The 18,296-nt window shown below is 43.6% G+C and overlaps 1 protein-coding gene across 1 annotated transcript in view; it reads right to left on the reverse strand.

Annotated features, from left to right (window-relative positions):
- Positions 1–18,085, reverse strand: part of LOC126106266 (piggyBac transposable element-derived protein 3-like) — a 173,005-nt gene extending 154,920 nt beyond the window's left edge. The window contains exons 1-2 of the mRNA XM_049912490.1: positions 17,822–18,085; positions 16,258–17,730 (exon numbers count right to left, since the gene is read on the reverse strand). Coding sequence (XP_049768447.1) covers positions 16,258–17,730; positions 17,822–18,085 — 1,737 coding nt within the window. The remainder of the gene's footprint in view (positions 1–16,257; positions 17,731–17,821) is intronic.
- Between the last annotated feature and the right edge of the window lie 211 nt (positions 18,086–18,296).

Consider the following 18,296-nt stretch of genomic DNA (forward strand, 5'->3'; position numbering starts at 1 on the left):
GACAAGAAGAGAATAGAAGCTTTAGAAATGTGGTGCAACAAAAGAATGCTGAAGATTAGATGGGTAGATCACATAACTAATGAGGAGGTATTGAATAGCATTGGGGAGAAGAGATATTTGCGGCACAGCTTGAGTAAAAGAAGGGATCGCTTGGTAGGACATATTCTGAGGCATCAAAGGATCACCAATTTAGTATTGGAGGGCTGCGTGGCGGGTAAAAATCGTAGAGGGAGACCAAGAGATGAATTCACTGAACAGATTCAGAAGGATGTAGGTTGCAGTAGGTACTGGGAGATGAAGAAGCTTGCATAGGATAGGGTAGCATGGAGAGCTGCATCAAACCAGTCTCAGGACGGAAGACCACATCAACAATATGTTACTAGCGACCTGTCAGCACTGGTTACAGTTTTTATGAATATCAATATGGTGTCAAACCGCATATATGACAATTTGTAGCATTTAAAATCGATATCATTCGGTCGAAGGTGTTCGTAAGCGGCGATCGAGCCACGGAGCAGGCAGTTCCAACTGCAGCACCAACCGTGGACGTTCACCGCAGCAGGCAGCCAGTCAACTGTCTCGGCAGTGAATGACGTCCGTCCGAGCTCCAAGCGTTGCTGGTCCCTACCAACGAACTGATCACATTGGACACTATTTTTGGTTACTTAACAGTCAAATCAAGAACACAATTATCTAGTTGTTATCAGATTTAATTACTTTACGTCCCTGAGAACATTTTAGAGCTTATCGTCTTGTGTTTTGTTGAAATAAAGTTTTTTTCCCTCAGTACCTGGGAATCTTTTTCAGCGTGTGTAGACCCACGCAAGGTCTCCTCTACGCTACAGCGCCGAGTTCTGTAATACAGAGTGTACATAAAGTACGGGAACACTTTTAGTTATTTAGTGCACAAGAATCCAACATTGTACAGATATCATACATATCCCATTACGAAGAGAAACGCTGAAAGTTTTTTTTTTCATGCATACCGCCACGCCACAGCGTAGTTTGGTAATTTGCCGATAGTCGGCCCTAGTCGCAAACAGGGCGAGTTCAGGTGCGGAGCGAGCTTTCTGTGTGTTGGAGTTCGACAAAAACAAGTGTGCTACAGCTGTTCAACGGACGTTTAGAACGAAGTACGGGAAGAAACCACCAACAAGGGAGGCCATTTACCACTGGCACAACAAATTCGTTACGACGGTGTGCTTGTGCCCGGCAAAGAGAAGCGGACGTCCCAGTGTGGGTGAAGTGAATGTGGAGCGCCGAAGCACTGTGACAGGATATTCCAACTTGGACATGTTGCAACAATGGCTGATGCCTCAAATGGAATCGAAATCTCCGTTCATATTTCAACAAGATGGGGCCCCACCCCATTTCCATCGTGAAGTTCGTGGGTACCTGAACACGGAGCTGCCAAATCGATGGATCGGCCGTGCTGCAGAAGGCGACAGCTGTTTCATGAAATGGCCTGCCCGATCACCAGGTCTCACTCCGTGTGGCTTTTTTCCTTTGGGACACATTAAAGATCTGGTGTATGTACCGCCTCTACCACGTGATGTAGAAAAGCTCCAGGAGAGAATACGCGAAGCGTCTGCAACAGTCGACAATGCCATGCTGGAACAGGAATGGCAAGAATTCGATTACCGTATTAGCGTCTTTCGGGTCACTCATGGTTCGCATATCGAATGTTTGTAACAAAAAAAATAATCAGTTTCTCTTCAAAACGCAATATGTATGGCATGTGTACAATGTTTAGTTTAGGTAAATTGGGAAGAATGTAAGAACGTTGATGATATTCTCGTGAAACCATGTTGGATAAATTACAGAATTTGCATTCGAGGTAATTTTGATACCAACATCGCATAGCTTGTTCAGGATGAGAGAAAAGAAGGAAGTAAATAACTGAAAGTGTTCTCGGACTTTAGGTACACCCTGTACTGTTCCAGTGTTTGACGTGTTATCAATGAGCATAGCTGCAGCCTTAGAAAGACTACAGAGACAAGCTGCTGAGGTCGTAAAGAGTGAGTACAGTCCATGCCGATGTGCAGTAGAGACGCTCATTCAAGGTAAATTGGGAAGAATGAAAGAACGTTGATGATATTCTCGTGAAACCATGTTGGATAAATTACAGAATTTGCATTCGAGGTACTGGCGGAAGATGTTTGGGCGGGTCGTGAGTCGAGTGATAGCCCAGTCAGTAGAGCACTCCCCCCCCCCCCCCCCCGCCCAAAAGACAAAGGCAGAGGTCCAAGGTACGAGTCTCAGTGATGCACGCAGTTTCAATTTACCAGGAAGTTCCAAGTCGGTGCACACTGCTATGCGGAGTGAAAATTCATTCTTGACTGGAGTATCAGTTTTGGCAGCGTTCGGTAGAGATGTGCGTGGCCTAACACTTTCAGCTTCCGTAGGCAGATGCAGATGTGCCACTGAATAGTAAGCGAACTGTCGGCGCCATCAGATCACCGGCGCAGTGCCAGACAGCATCCATATTGCATGACGGACGTAAGATAGTGGTCTAGACGCGATCGATGCAGTGGCTTTGGCTCCGACCACCTCTGAGACGCAGTATGCGAAGCTGCGCCCGCGCTATCGGCGCGAGCCAATCAGGGCCCGTGTGACCTGTCCCCTGGAGGTGGCCGCGGAATGCAATATCGCGCCCGCCAAGTAGCCGGCCGAGAAACACGCAGCGGCACGCGCCTCTGTCCAGCTGACGCGTCAACAAATGCGCGGCGTCTTTACCACGCGCACACAGATATTGCTCCCTTTGTAACGTCCCCTACGGGGCCGGAATTCACAATGCTTAGAAGATCACCAGACAAAATACGCTGGTGTGCGAAACTCGAGGACGAACGTAACTTTCGCATGATGTCTCACTGCCAAGTAACGCAGCTACATAAAACTTGGACTATACGCAGAAGGAACTGTTATGGCACAGTAACTGAAAAATTCGCAATGAAACGAACAGCAGTGACACTTCATTTAAAGTAATAATCACACAGAAGACACCGCGATTCGTGATGGTCAACAGGACATTACAAACGGCGGGACACGGTTCTTCACATGGTGTGTGATCACCAGGAACGGCACTGGATCCTCTGCAAGAAGCTACCATTGTGGCCACGTGGTTGCTAAGGAGAGCTTGAGTTGTGCCGCTCCACTTCTCTACCGGCAACCGCTCGATGATCGTTGGTGCATGTGCACCTCTACAGTACGTCACCCCAGCGCATCTACATCTACGTGATTACTCTGCTGTTCACAATAAAGTGCCTGTCAGAGGGTTCAATGAACCACCTTCAAGCTGTCTCTCTACCGTTCCACTCTCGAAGGGCGCGCGGGAACAACGAGCACTTAAATGTTTCTGTGCGAGCCCTGATTTCTCTTATTTTATCGTAATGATCATTTCTCCCTATGTAGGTGGGTGCCAACACAATGTTATCGCAATCGGAGGAGAAAACTGGTGATTGAAGTTTCATGAGAATATCCCGTCGCAACGAAAAACGCCTTTGTTTTAATGACTGTCACTCCAATTCACGTATCATGTCTGTGGCACTATCTCCCCTACTTCGCGATAATACAAAAAGAGCTGATCTTCTTTGTACTTTTTCGATGTCATCCGTCAGTCCCATATGATGCGGACCCCACACCGCACAGCAATACTCCAGAATGGGGCGGGCAAGACTGGTGTAATCAGTCTCTTTAGTAGACCTGTTGCACCTTCTGAGTGTTCTGCCAATGAATCGCAGTCTTTGATTTGCTCTACCCACAATATTATCTGTGAGATCGTTTCAATTTACGGCATTCGTAATTGTAATCCCTAAGTACACTAATGCTCATAAATTAAGGTTAATGCTGATACATGGTGAAATAACGCTCTTGTGGGTGGTTTGTGGATTTAACTCAGCTCGGGGTATGACCATGCGTTGCATTTGACCTGCGGTCGTCGCACGGTGACCCTGGCAGTAGTCCACATCCGCAGAGGTGTGTTGGTGCATGTCAGAGTACGGTGCAGCAACTAAGTGTGCAGACGTTCTCAGACGTGCTAATGCTGCGGTGTATTGAAAATGTCTCAAAGAACACATATTGATGACGTTATGAGGGGTAGAATACTAGGGCGAACGGAGGCTGGTCAAACATAGCAGGTCGTAGCACGGGCCCTCCGTCTGCCACAAAGTGTGATCTCAAGATTATAGCCACGATTCCAGCAGAAAGGAAACGTATCCAGGCGCTACAGTACGGGACTTCCACAGTGTACAACACCACAATAAGACCGATATATCACCATCAGTGTCCGCAACGGCCACGGAGTACTGCAGGTAGCCTTGCTCGGGACCTTACCACAGCCACTGGAACAGCTGTCTCCGGACACACAGTCTACAGACGATGAACAGACACGGTTTATTCGCCCGGAGACCTGCAAGGTGCATTCCACTCCCCTGGTCACAGGAGAGCCCGTAAAGCCTGGTGTGAAGAACACAGTACATGGTCATTGGAACAGTGGTCCCAGGTTATGTTCACGGACGAGTCCAGGTATAATCTGAACAGTGATTCTCGCCGGGTTTTCATCCGGCATGAAGCAGGAACCAGATCCAACCCCTTAATGTCCTTGAAAGGGACCTGTATGGAGGTTCTGGTTTGATGGTGTGGGGTGGGATTATGATTGGTGCACGGACAACCCTGTACGTCTTCGACAGAGGAACTATAACAGGTCAGGTGTATCGGGACGTCATTTTGCACCAACATGTCCGCCTTTTCAAGGGTGCAGTGGGTCCCACCTTCCTCCTGATGGATGATAACGCACGACCACCATCGTGGAGGAGTGCCTTGAAGCAGAAGATATCCGGCGAATGGAGTGGCCTGCCTGTTCTCCAGACCTAAACCCCATCGAGCACGTCTGGGATGCTCTCGGTCGACGTATCGTTGCACGTCTTCAAACCCCTACGACACTTCACGAGCTCCGACAGGCACTGGTGCAAGAATGGGACGCTGTACCCCAGCTGCTGATCGACCACCTGATCCAGGGTATGCCAACCCATTGTGCGGCCTGTGTACGTGTGCATGGTGATCATATCCCATATTGAAGTCGGAGTACATGCGCAGTAAACAGTGGCGTTTTGTAGCAAAAGTGTTTCGGGACGGTTTTCTCAACTTATCACCAATAGCGTGGACTCACAGATCTGAGTCGTGTGCGTTCCCTATGTGCCTATGCTATTAGCGTCAGTTTTGTGTAGTGCCACGTTGTGTGGCACCACATTCTGCAATTGTCCTTAATTTATGAGCATGAGTGTATTTAGTTGAATTTAAAGCCTTCAGATTTGTGTGACTTATCGCGTAATCGGAATTTAGCAGATTTCTTTTAGTACTCATATGAATAACTTCACACTTTTCTTTATTGATGGTCCATTACCACGCTTCGCACTATACAGATATCTTATCTAAATCATTTTGCAATTCGTCTTGGTCATCTGATGACTTTACAAGACGGTAAATGACAGCATCATCTACAAACAATCTAAGACGATGTCATTAATATAGATCAGGAACAATAGTGCCTATAACACTTCCTTGGGGAACGCCATATATTACTTCTGTTTTACTCGATGACTTTCCGTCTATTACTACGAACTGTGACCTTTCTGACAGGAAATCACGAATCCAGTCGCACAACTGAGGCGATATAATATAGGCACGCAGTTTGGTTAGAAGACGCTTGTAAGCAATGGTGTCGAAAGCCTTCCGGAAATCTAAAAATATGGAATCAATTTGACATCTCCTGTCTATAGCACTCATTACTTAACGAGTATAAACAGCTATTTGTGTTCCGCAAGAACGATATTTTCTGAATCAGTGCTGAATATGTGCAAATACATCGTTTTCTGCGAGGTAATTCATAATGTTCTAATACGTATATGTTCCAAAACACTACTGAAAATCGACGTTAATGATATGGGCCTGTAATTCAGCGGATTACTTCCACTTCCCTTTTTGGATATTTGTGTAATTTGAGCAATTTTTCAGTCTTTAGGTACGGAACTTTCTGTGAGGGAGCGGTTGTATATAAGTGCTAAATATGGAGCTATTGTATCAGCATACTCTGAAAGGAACCTGACTGGTATACAATCTGGACCGGAGGTCTTGCCTTTATTAAGTGATTTAAGCTGCTTTGTTACACCGAGGATATCTACTTCTATGTTTCTCATCCTGGCAGTTGTTCTTGATTGGAATTCAGGAATATTTACTTCGTCTTCTTTGGTGAAGGAATTTTGGAAAACCGTATTTAATAACACTGCTTCAGTGGCACTGTGATCAGGGACTTCACCGTTGTTATCGCGCAGTGAAGGTATTGATTGCGTCTTGCCACTGGTGTGCTTTATGTATGACCAGAATCTCTTTGGGTTTTATGCCAGATTTAGAGACAGAATTTATTGAAAGCCTCTCGCATTGAAGTACGCGCTATATTTTGAACTGCTGCAAAACTATGCCAATCTTGGGGATTTTGCGTTCTTTTAAATTTGGCATGCTTTTTGCGCTGCTTCTGCAACAGCGATCTGACCCGTTTTGTGTACCATGGGGGATCAGTACCACCACTTATTAATTTATGTGGTATATAGCTCTGAATTGCCGTCGATACTCTCTCGCTTACTTGATCAGATCGAAAGGAGTGGAGACTGTCTCTAAAAACGGCACGAAGAGCATTTTTATCAGCTTTTTTAAATGGATATACTTCGTGTTTCTTTTTGATAGTTGTAGGAGTTACGGTATTCAGCCTAGCAGCAACTGCCTTGTGGTCGCCAATCCCTGTATTCGTCACGATACTCACTATTTGTCCATGATTATTTGCTGCTAAGAGGTCAAGTATGCTTTCCGGCACCATTACTCTTCGAGTGGGCTCATGAACTAATTGTTGAAAATAATTTTCTGAGAAAGCATTCAGTACAATTTCGGATGACGTTTTATGCCTGCCGCCGGTTTTAAATGTATAATTTTTCCAGCACATCGAGGGTACATTAAGGTCACCACCACACGTGCTCGATGGGATTTACCAGGTGTAGAAGTAAGAAACTGGAGTTCCCCTACAGATGGAGCTAGCCGTCGGTGCAAGGCCGTCAGACCGCGTGTGCAGCGCCGTCTGATTCCCGTACCGGCTGACAACGAATTTCAACACACAGTAATCGAAGTTTGACACATCCGTGTCTGTTTCAAACACGTAAACGTGTCGAATTTTTTGCGTACCAACTACGATTTCCGGACAACATTGGTTTTCTGTTATCATTTGAAGAAAACTGCAGCAGAATCGTATCGGATGTTTGTCTAAGCTTTCAGCAAAGATGCTCTTGGGAAATCGCAGTGTTTCGAGTGGTTCGAAAAATTCAAAAGTGGTGATTTTGGCGTGAGAAACGACGAGCGCGGGAAAGCACACAAGAAGTTCAAAGACAATTACCGGCTTCATTGGATGAAGGTGATACTCAAACTCAACGGGAAGTCGCGGAACAATTGAATGTAATGCAGGAAGCTTCGGTTGAAAGCTGTAGGAAAGGTGCAGTAAGTGGGAAAACGAACTGAATGAAAGACAAGCAAATCGAAAGACCATTTCTGAAATGCTGCTCGCCAGATACAAAAGAAAGTCGTTTCTCCATCGAATAGTAACAGGTGACGAAAAATGGATATATTCTGAGAATACTAAACGTCATAAATCATTGATGAATCCAGGCAAACCGTCGACATATACTGCAAGATCACTGGGATCTGAATGGTGTCATGTATTATGAGCTGCTAAAAGCTGGTGAAACAATTAACATAGATTGCTACCAGCAGCAAATGATCGGTTTAAATCGAGCATTACGTGAAAGACGAACAGAATATGGAAAAAGGCAACACAAAGTCGTATTGCTCAAGGATAACGCCCCATTACACTGAGCAAAACGGGTAACGGAAACGATCGAGGCGTTCAGTTGGGAAATGCTAGGGCATGCCGCTTATTCACCAGACATGGCTCCGTTCGATCATCTGTTTGCATCATGGGGAAACGTGCTGACTGAACAACACTTCAAGCCGTATGAAAATGTACGAAAATGGCTCGCTGACTGTTACGCTTCAAAGGAAGAATTTTTTTTTTTCTTTTGTTTTGCGTGGCATTCATAGTCTGCCGGAGAGGTGGGCGAAATGTGTAAATAGGAATGGAGATTATTTTGAATAAAATATTGTTTATCAGTTTCAAACAACAGACGTGTAATTATTGCAACCACATTCCGGTTACATGCTTTTACACCTGGTAGGTCACGAGAAAGGACAGGCCAGTCCATTAGCCTAATATGCTCTCGATCTCAGACACTCCTCCACCTGTGCTGTTAAGATGTGGTCACGCAGTGTCATCCATAGATTAGATGTCAGGGCCGAATGCACCCCTTGAAAAGATGCACTTCTCTAAGAAGTACAGTGTCACAATAACATTGGCTGGTGAGGGTAATGTGTGCAAGTATTTAGAGGTCAGTATGACCAAGCAACCTCATGCTTCCCCAACCGTAACTTGGACCACCAAAAGGATTATGTTAGACAATGTTGTTGCCTACATTACGTGTTCCCACTTCTCGTCACAATCACTTCTCACACCGAATCTGCTCTAATCCGAGAAGACCTCGCGACCCCGTTCTTCGTTGGTCCATCCACCATGGTCCTGGCACCATTGCTAACAGTGCCAACGATGTGCTGCTGACAATGGAACGGAACTTATTGTTACCAACCCCGTGCAGCCGCGACGCCTCTGTGAAGAGTGAGTTTGCTTGCCTTGCAGTCCCGTTCAAAATGGCTCTGAGTACTATGGGACTTAACATCTGCGGTCATCAGTCCCCTAGAACTTAGAACTACTTAAACCTAACTAACCTAAGGACATCACACACAACGACGCCCGAGGCAGGATTCGAACCTGCGACCATAGCGGTCGCGCGGTGCCGGACTGTAGCGCCTAGAACCGCTCGGCCACCCTGACCGGTGCAGTCCCGTTAAATGTGGTTCCAATAGCGCCCCCTGTTCAACACGGAGCCCTCCTTACCTGCTCACCGAGCGAGTGGTTAGCACACTGGACTCGCATTCTGGAGGACGACGGTTCAATCCCGCGTCCGACCATTCTTATTTAGATTTTCCGTGATTTCACTAAATCGCTTCAGGCAAATGTCGGGATAGTTCCTTCTAAAGGGCATGGCCGACTACCTTTGACATCCTTCGCTAATCCGATGAGACCGTTGACCTCGCTCTGCCACAAAATCAACCAACTTCGCCTGTTGCACAGTGTAGCCGTCATCTGCTTTTGTAGTTGAACGCGATCGATCACCGCCCTCTTCGGGAAGCAGTGCCTGTGGTTTGGAACGCTCCCCATGCACGTGAAACGGTGCTGTGAGTAGTACCAAACTCCTACAATTACACCCTTCACACTTCGTCCTTTTCCCACTTTCGAAATGGTTCTTCCCCTTTGCGAATTCATTCAGATGTCCCCGGGCCATGTTGTAGAGAAGAATCCCTTCACAGTGCACCGTTACCCCTCTCCGACTGACACACAACGTCTTCTCCCATTCCTTCAACAGCGTCGCGTTGCGGCGACAGCGCCATATGGCGCTATCGTCACACTGATCTCACACGATGTGACGCCTAGCTTTCGGTACACGACGGTAATGTCTGCGGCAACATCCTCCCTCAGTTTCATTCATTCCACCAAATAGTTGATATGCTATGGTATCTTATCTGTCTCCTGCTTATGCCCTGCAGAGAAGTTTACTTATTAAATTTTCGGACGTATGCTTTCCACATATTATACAAAAAAGAATACCACAACTTTAAAAATGTGTATTTAATGAAAGAAACGTAATATAACCTTCTCTTATACATCATTACAAAGCGTATTTAAAAAAGTTTTTTTTCACTCAAAATCAAGTTCAGAGATGTTCAATATGGCCCCCTCCAGACACTCGAGCAATATCAACCCGATACTCCAACTCGTTCCACACTCTCTGTAGCATATCAGGCGTAACAGTTTGGATAGCTGCTGTTATTTCTCGTTTCAAATCATCAATGGTGGCTGGGAGAGGTGGCCGAAACACCATATCCTTAACATACCCCCATAAGAAAAAATCGCAGGGGGTAAGATCAGGGCTTCTTGGAGGCCAGTGATGAAGTGCTCTGTCACGGGCTGCCTGGCGGCCGATCCATCGCCTCGGGTAGTTGACGTTCAGGTAGTTACGGACAGATAAGTGCCAATGTGGTGGCGCTCCATCCTGCTGAAATATGAATTGTTGTGCTTCTTGTTCGAGCTGAGGGAACAGCCAATTCTCTAACATCTCCAGATACTGTAGTCCAGTTACAGTAGCACCTTCGAAGAAAATGGGACCAAAAACTTTATTGGCTGAAATGGCACAGAAAACGTTCACCTTAGGCGAGTCACGTTCATACTGAGTTGTTTCCCGCGGATTCTCGTCGATTCACTTCTGCCGTACTCAATAACACAAAAAGCTTTCTGTTGAGCGGTCGCCATCTTAGCATCAACTGACGCTGACGCCTAGTCAACAGCGCCTCAAGCGAACAAATGTACAACTAAGTGAAACTTTATAGCTCCCTTAATTCGCCGACAGATAGTGCTTAGCTCTGCCTTTTGTCGTCGCAGAGTTTTAAATTCCTAAAGTTGTGGTATTCTTTTTGAATCACCCTGTATTTCCCTGAATTGCAATTTCTTGGATGCTACAACAAAGCAATGTACTAAGCACTGATGTAAAAATTCATATTACTATTTTTTTAACTTTTTAACTGTTTACATATTTCATTGTTTTTATTATTAAAATCATAGGTATCTGGGGCATGTTAGAAATGGGGTTGACGGCAAGATACACAAGATAGGGGGAGGGGGAGCAGGGAGAGACAGTAGCACACTCTAAATACAGCCCCCCTCCCTCTCCCCTTCCCCCTCCCCCTCCCACAAACGGATCCTGGATCTATTCCTAAAGTCTGGAAAAGGATTTGAACACGAGTCGCCTAGTGTCTCGGCGCTACGCGAACTCACTAGGCAAGAGCTTTAGAAATTAAAATGCGACTTGCTATAACACAATAAATACTGATGTAGATGCAGCGAAAGTATTATTTCCATCCAGATAGAACGATAACACAAAAATTACTGAAAGTAGGAAAACGCAAGAATCATTGACGTAAGTCTTGCAGGGCTTTATTGGAGCGAAATACCGACATAGACTTAAGAAAGGAGATCCTCAATATGTACTTCTGGAGTGCAGTATTCCATGCTTGTGAAATGTGTACTGCGAGAGATACACAGAAAAATACACCATGTATTACACAGTGTATCGCATGAGAAGTGGTAAGCATACAGGGATATGACGGGAGCGATCATTTGAGGCAAAAACCTCTGGAAAACATGGGCTCTAAAATACATACCTTAAGGGAGGGCGTAGGAAAAATTGGTCAAAAACGATAAAGAAATTGCCACCAGATAGTTCTGTAGCATGTTAAAAATACTGTCTCCAGTTTTCAGAGATTAATTCGAACTGCAAATGATAAAAAAAACTGTCTTGTTTCAATCACTGCGTAGCGCCACGCCCACTTTTCTACACGACACTCTTCTTGTTTGCAATGTTTTATTACTTCCTGCTGCCGTAAAAGCATCGGAAGAGTGTAGAGCGCTCTGAACCCGTTCACGTCGTGTTATCGTTGCCTTCCACTAGCTATCTTTGGCAGCTGTTATTGTCTGTGGGGCAGAAATATAAACATTTCCGTTCTGCTGCTAATGTGAGAATTACAGTTGTGTTCATGTTTTTTTGTATGATTTTCCGTTTAAAAGGCCAAGACATAGTGGTAAAGTGTTTAAGAAAGTGGCTCAGGCTCGGCGTTTACGTGTGAATAAACAGTTTCTACAACTGAGTCAACATACACTCCTGGAAATTGAAATAAGAACACCGTGAATTCATTGTCCCAGGAAGGGGAAACTTTATTGACACATTCCTGGGGTCAGATACATCACATGATCACACTGACAGAACCACAGGCACATAGACACAGGCAACAGAGCATGCACAATGTCGGCACTAGTACAGTGTATATCCACCTTTCGCAGCAATGCAGGCTGCTATTCTCCCATGGAGACGATCGTAGAGATGCTGGATGTAGTCCTGTGGAACGGCTTGCCATGCCATTTCCACCTGGCGCCTCAGTTGGACCAGCGTTCGTGCTGGACGTGCAGACCGCGTGAGACGACGCTTCATCCAGTCCCAAACATGCTCAATGGGGGACAGATTCGGAGATCTTGCTGGCCAGGGTAGTTGACTTACACCTTCTAGAGCACGTTGGGTGGCACGGGATACATGCGGACGTGCATTGTCCTGTTGGAACAGCAAGTTCCCTTGCCGGTCTAGGAATGGTAGAACGATGGGTTCGATGACGGTTTGGATGTACCGTGCACTATTCAGTGTCCCCTCGACGATCACCAGTGGTGTACGGCCAGTGTAGGAGATCGCCTCCCGCATGCCCACTCTACGCCCTCGCTCAAAGTCCGTCAACTGCACATACGGTTCACGTCCACGCTGTCGCGGCATGCTACCAGCGTTAAAGACTGCGATGGAGCTCCGTATGCCACGGCAAACTGGCTGACACTGACGGCGGCGGTGCACAAATGCTGCGCAGCTAGCGCCATTCGACGGCCAACACCGCGGTTCCTGGTGTGTCCGCTGTGCCGTGCGTGTGATCATTGCTTGTACAGCCCTCTCGCAGTGTCCGGAGCAAGTATGGTGGGTCTGACACACCGGTGTCAATGTGTTCTTTTTTCCATTTCCAGGAGTGTAATTCAGGGGAAGATAATTGTGAAGCTACGACGACGAGCTGTTCACAGTTGAAACTTGGACTGGTGTAGAGTTTCGGTCCACTGAAAACGAAGTGAACAGTGGTTTTAGGATAACTGGGTTAGAAATTGTGTGTTCTATTATTAGAAATTCGTGTGCATGTGGTAACTTTTGCTATAAATCTTACTTAATGTACTAGTTTATGGTGTGAATCCTTATAAAATCTTTAATGCGCATTTCCCTGAACTTTCAGTTTTCAGTGTATAAGGAACATTTTCCCCTGAACCATTGGAGATAGAAAAGTGAAATTTTCTGCAGTCTTTGTTCATAGTATAACACAACTTCCTGTGGCACAATTTTTTTCTAAGTATATTTCTGTCAAAATTATTTACTTTTCTGTGAAACTGAAATTTCTTTGTTTCATATGCAAAATATTTTAAAATAAATTAAGAGCTCTAAAACTGATATTAAAAAACTGTTCCACACCTTTTCTTTTCTGATTACTAAGAATTACCTACCACAATATGAAAGTTGTAAATAAAGTAATTTTTGTGAAAATGTTCCGTGTGTGATAGCAAGTGTTGCGAGAATTTTCAAAAATGCCATGATTCAAATTTTTGAGAAAAAAAATTGAAAAAATTCCATAATGTAGCCCATAACATAATTATCTCAAGTGCAAAATTTTGTTCTATTATCTTTGAAACACCAAAAACTGTTAGATTATGTAAACACGTCCATTTCTCCTACGTTCTCCCTTAAGCGTTCGTTACTGCGGTACCCATCTCATCTACTGAACAAACACTCATACCTCTTAAGGAATGCATTTTAGAGACCGTGTTTACCAGATAATTTTTCTTGGTTTGGTCCTTACTACCTACTCCCTAAAATATGGAAAGCAAAGAGCTTGCAGTACAAAATATTTGTTTCCCAGAATCGAAGATGAATTAGTGCTCACAGCTCGTAAGGTATGCGTGTTAGAGGCCACGTTTCGTAGAGTTTTTTGATTCGTATGATCGTTCATGTCATGTACGTGAATACTTACCATTCCTCCCGGACACCCCATATACAGGGTGAACTCCAATGAACTTTCAGAGGAGGCAGTATGCACCAAAACAAGAAAAAAAACACTGTAACATGAATATCTTAAGATATTCTGTTCATCTAAGTTTTACTAGACTAGACATCAAGTAAATTCATGTCAATAAGGAACGGATCATTTGAATGAAGGACTTTTTGAAAATCTGTGGCTCTAGCTGGCAGCAGAGCACATGAAACTTCTTCAGTATGGGTTTAAAAGTTACGATGATGCGTACATTCCTTAGATGAACGCTTTTTAGTGGCCACAGGCTGATTTTTTTCAGTCGTATTTACGTTGCAGACACTTTCTGTACATGGAATTAAGTAAAACTAGGATACTGAAAGCTAGCAAAAGCAAAGAACAGATGATAATGATAATGCTGCCACTGTGCCAAATTTTGTCTAACGTTCTGCGTGCTTGAGTGTGAGAGAGGGCGGGAGGGAGGGAAGGAGGGTGGGCGGGAGAAAGGGGGAGGGAGGGAGGGAGGGTGGAGGGAGACAGAGAGAAGACAGGGGGGAGGGGGAGGGAGTAGTGTAAAAAGTGCTACATAATACAGAAATACTCATAATTGAATGTTTACTGTAACCATCAGGACAATAAATTGTAGAAGATAGAGATTAGGCTATTTAAAAAGGTTATCGATGGTACTAGGGGCATCAGACATATAGACATCGAGAAATTATTGTAAATTACGAACAAATAAGGAAGAGCATGAAGCTAGCTTCAAAACGAGTGTTTCAGAAATAGTCAAATAATTTGAGAACTGACGCCTTTATCTCTTACCTCTTTCCAGGGAAAATCACGTGAGAAACCATGTTCCCATCACTGGGGTTCGATCCATATACCTCTGCTTGGAATGTCAACATTTCACTGTCGGATAGTGGCGCTGACTAAAAACATCAGATGCTTCTTTTTTTTTTAAAAAAAAAAAAAAAGTTGTCGTTTATTCGCAACTTACGTCGCCCGAAGCACCCGATAGGAACCATCACCACAACTTCACGTGTGCACGAGCTAAAAATACATACCCAATTTTTGTAACGAGATTTTGATGCGTACAGGTTTACCGAATTCGGTGTTTGGTTCCGCGAGGGAAGAGTTTAATTTGCGAGTGTTTATTCATAAACAGATTTGAGAGCGGACCTAATTGCATTTCAGACAAATTAGTATCCCGCATTACCGCGTAAAACACAGTGTCTGCTAAATCTCCGTCAACCACAGGACCGACCGAGAACGTACATGCATCCACAGCAATTAAGGGCGAAAGAAATCCTGCTTCCGATAACGAAATATTCACTGCCACTAAACGGAAGTTCCCAGCCGCACATTTACAGTAAGTTACAGTCCAACAACCAATGTAATATATTTTACATCTGATACCTGAGGGCACATGACATAATTATCGGGAGAATATAAAGTTACGGAATACAATGACTTCAAGTAAAACTTAAGCAATTTTTTTTTTTATCTTCGCGTTTCTGGAAGCGTAAATTTGGTGGCGAATTGTTTTGCTTCAGTTCTAGACATAGGTTTCTAAAGTGTTTTGGATAACATTCACCAGAAAGTTGTGTTAAGAAAAGACGTTGGTATTTATTCATTGACCATTTAATTGCCTTCCAAACTGCAGCTGGTCAAGTAAACTGGTACTGAACAATAATCTCCGCTGTATCTAACGGACAACTGTCGCGACGCAATTGCAAGCGCGTAAATTAATTTGCTGTAGTGCTGGAGACACTTAACCCTTTCTTTACCGAATTTCAAAGTTTTGAGAAAAAAAAATATCTGCATTCGTTTTTACACTTGTTTAGGTGCATAAATGTAAAATATGATATAATCTTTTTTTTTATAAGTTTTATTTCAAAAAATTTTTAATGTTGCTTTTAAGCAACAGTGGTTCTTGCAGGTAGTGACATCATAGAAACAAAATTCAATAAACATGGGTTCATGTAAGGAAAATATTGGTTTATACATCACATTTTATAGCTTAGAAGTATATGCACAGCATTTTTATTATTGACAATGTGGTGATGACTTATTTTCCTTCGAGTAATTAACAAATTCAGCTCTGTGTATTAGTAAAAATTTGAAATTTTTGCACTGCAAACATTTCACTGTTTTACTTTCACGTATCTCATCAGACATCAGTGTGTGTTGTATCTTTGCCTCATGAAGTTATTATATTCCATGAAAGATGTGGAAACACTTCTTATTTACTGTGACACACAGATTCACTTTACACTTGGTGCAAAAAATTTGTGTAGTAGACTTAATGCAAACTTTACATCGACTTTTCTTCTCTACCATATCTGCAAAGTGTTCGAACCCATCAAAACGCACATCCATAACTGGAGCTGCACTTACAGTACTTTTTGCTGCGGGAGTCCTTGTCAACATTTCAGAACTTGGTCTTCCTCTCCTCTTTTTGGAACCCGATTTCCCCGCAAGCAGAAGACTTGCAGCAATATTAGCTTGGAACTGCAGGAGTGACATCTTTGAGGTTTTGCCACGTTGGACCATATGACGACGGTGGAGTAGCCATCCATTGACAACTGCTACAGACAAACACCAGTACACAATGCGCATATACCACTTCCGTGACCTCAAGTTGATACGGTATAGTTCTATCAACATGTCAGCGAGGTCCACGCCCCCCATATGTTTGTTGTACTTTTCCACTATGTAAGGTCTAGGTACATCAATGAATTTCTTTTCAGATGCAGAATAGCGTCTACATGTTGCCAATGGCTCAACACAAGCGTATGTTGACACGAAATTTATGCATTTTCTGTCAAACCAGCGTACTAAAGCTACATTGTTTGTTGTCTCCACTCTCCAGTCACAGGAGCCACGACCAGTTTTCTTGAGCTCCGCTTCAGTTTTCAAGGGACATTTTCCCATCCTGTCTGTCCTGATAGTGCCACAGAATTCAATGCCCCTTTCTTTCAGGGCAATTGCTAATGGTATAGAAGAAAACCAACTATCAGCAAACACTTTGAAATGCTGTTTCTCTGGCAATGTTTCCGTCAATGCCAAAACAATATCCCCAGACAAACCTAATCCTCTATCACTGCAGGTGTTTTTGCCAACATAAATTTCAAAATCATACATCATGCCTGAAGCACCAGCTCTCGTAAAAGATTTGTAGCCCCACTTGTGAGGCTTATTTCTTATGTATTGTTTCAAACCGCTTCTACCCTTGAATGGTATTATCTGTTCATCAACAGCTTGGTATTCTTCTGGAGGGAGTATCTTCAATGATGACTGCAATGCAGATAAAAGTGGGCGAATCTTGAAGAGTTTGTCACGATTACTATTAGCTTCAGGCAAGTCTTGATTATTGACAACATGAAAATACCGCAGTAGCTGGAAGAAGCGAGTTCTGCTTATCACATCAGCTATTGGTGAATACCTACACTCATTCGACCAGTATAAATGAATGGAAGGCATTTTGATTATGCCCATGTGCAGTAAAATACCAACAAACTGCTCCATTTCATTTTTGCTCGTCTGCAAAGAAACTGAATCTTTCTGCCAAGCATAGATATTGGATTGCTCAGCAATGAGTTCAAATACGTCATCATTCATAAATATTTTATAATATTGCGAAGGTGTCATTTCCTCTACTGGTGGTGGTGGAAGTGATCCTTTCCATTCTGTGTCTTGTACCACAAAACCACTTTTTCTAAATTTATAATCACTACGCTTACATCTATGTTTTACTTGCTGCTGCTGCTCCTGCTCACGTGTAAATGGTGCTCCTTCATTTGTATTGTTGTCGATTACATCTGATTTTGGCTGAGAATCAATAACTTTACCACTCCTGACTGCATCAGCCTGAAATTTAAAGACATTGACGTCTAAAATACGTAATTATACTTATATTATGTACTTTCTCAATATTGTTACTTCTGTTAGTGGTCCCTACCTTCGGAAATTCATATTCTGTCTCTTGCTCCTCTCTAATTGCCGAAATTTCAGCTCCATCCTCCTTTTCCACCATCTGAATGAAATTCATGACAGCTGCTTCGGAAATAGCTTGAGAACTTTCATAAATTTCGATAGTTTCATCTTTATCTTCGTCCCCAACATCTGATATATCCCCATCAGGGACATCAATGTATGCATTGAACTCATTATCGGGTAAATTCATAATATATTCTAGGTCAGCATCAGCCAAAAAGCCAGACATAGTGACGCAATATTTCAAAAGTGTCTAGAGTGTGATTTTATACCTGCAAAGCAAAATTTCAAACACCTACATCAATAGATTTGTAAAGCGAGGCATTATATTACGGATTTTCCACTCAATTCCACTGTTGCTTTGAAGCAACATAAGGTTTTTTGCAGTTTATCTTATCTGGAAATCATTATGCAAGTCAAATGTATGGTGTACTTATGCA

This window comes from Schistocerca cancellata, chromosome 10, assembly GCF_023864275.1.
Source record: "Schistocerca cancellata isolate TAMUIC-IGC-003103 chromosome 10, iqSchCanc2.1, whole genome shotgun sequence".
Taxonomy (NCBI): domain Eukaryota; kingdom Metazoa; phylum Arthropoda; class Insecta; order Orthoptera; family Acrididae; genus Schistocerca; species Schistocerca cancellata.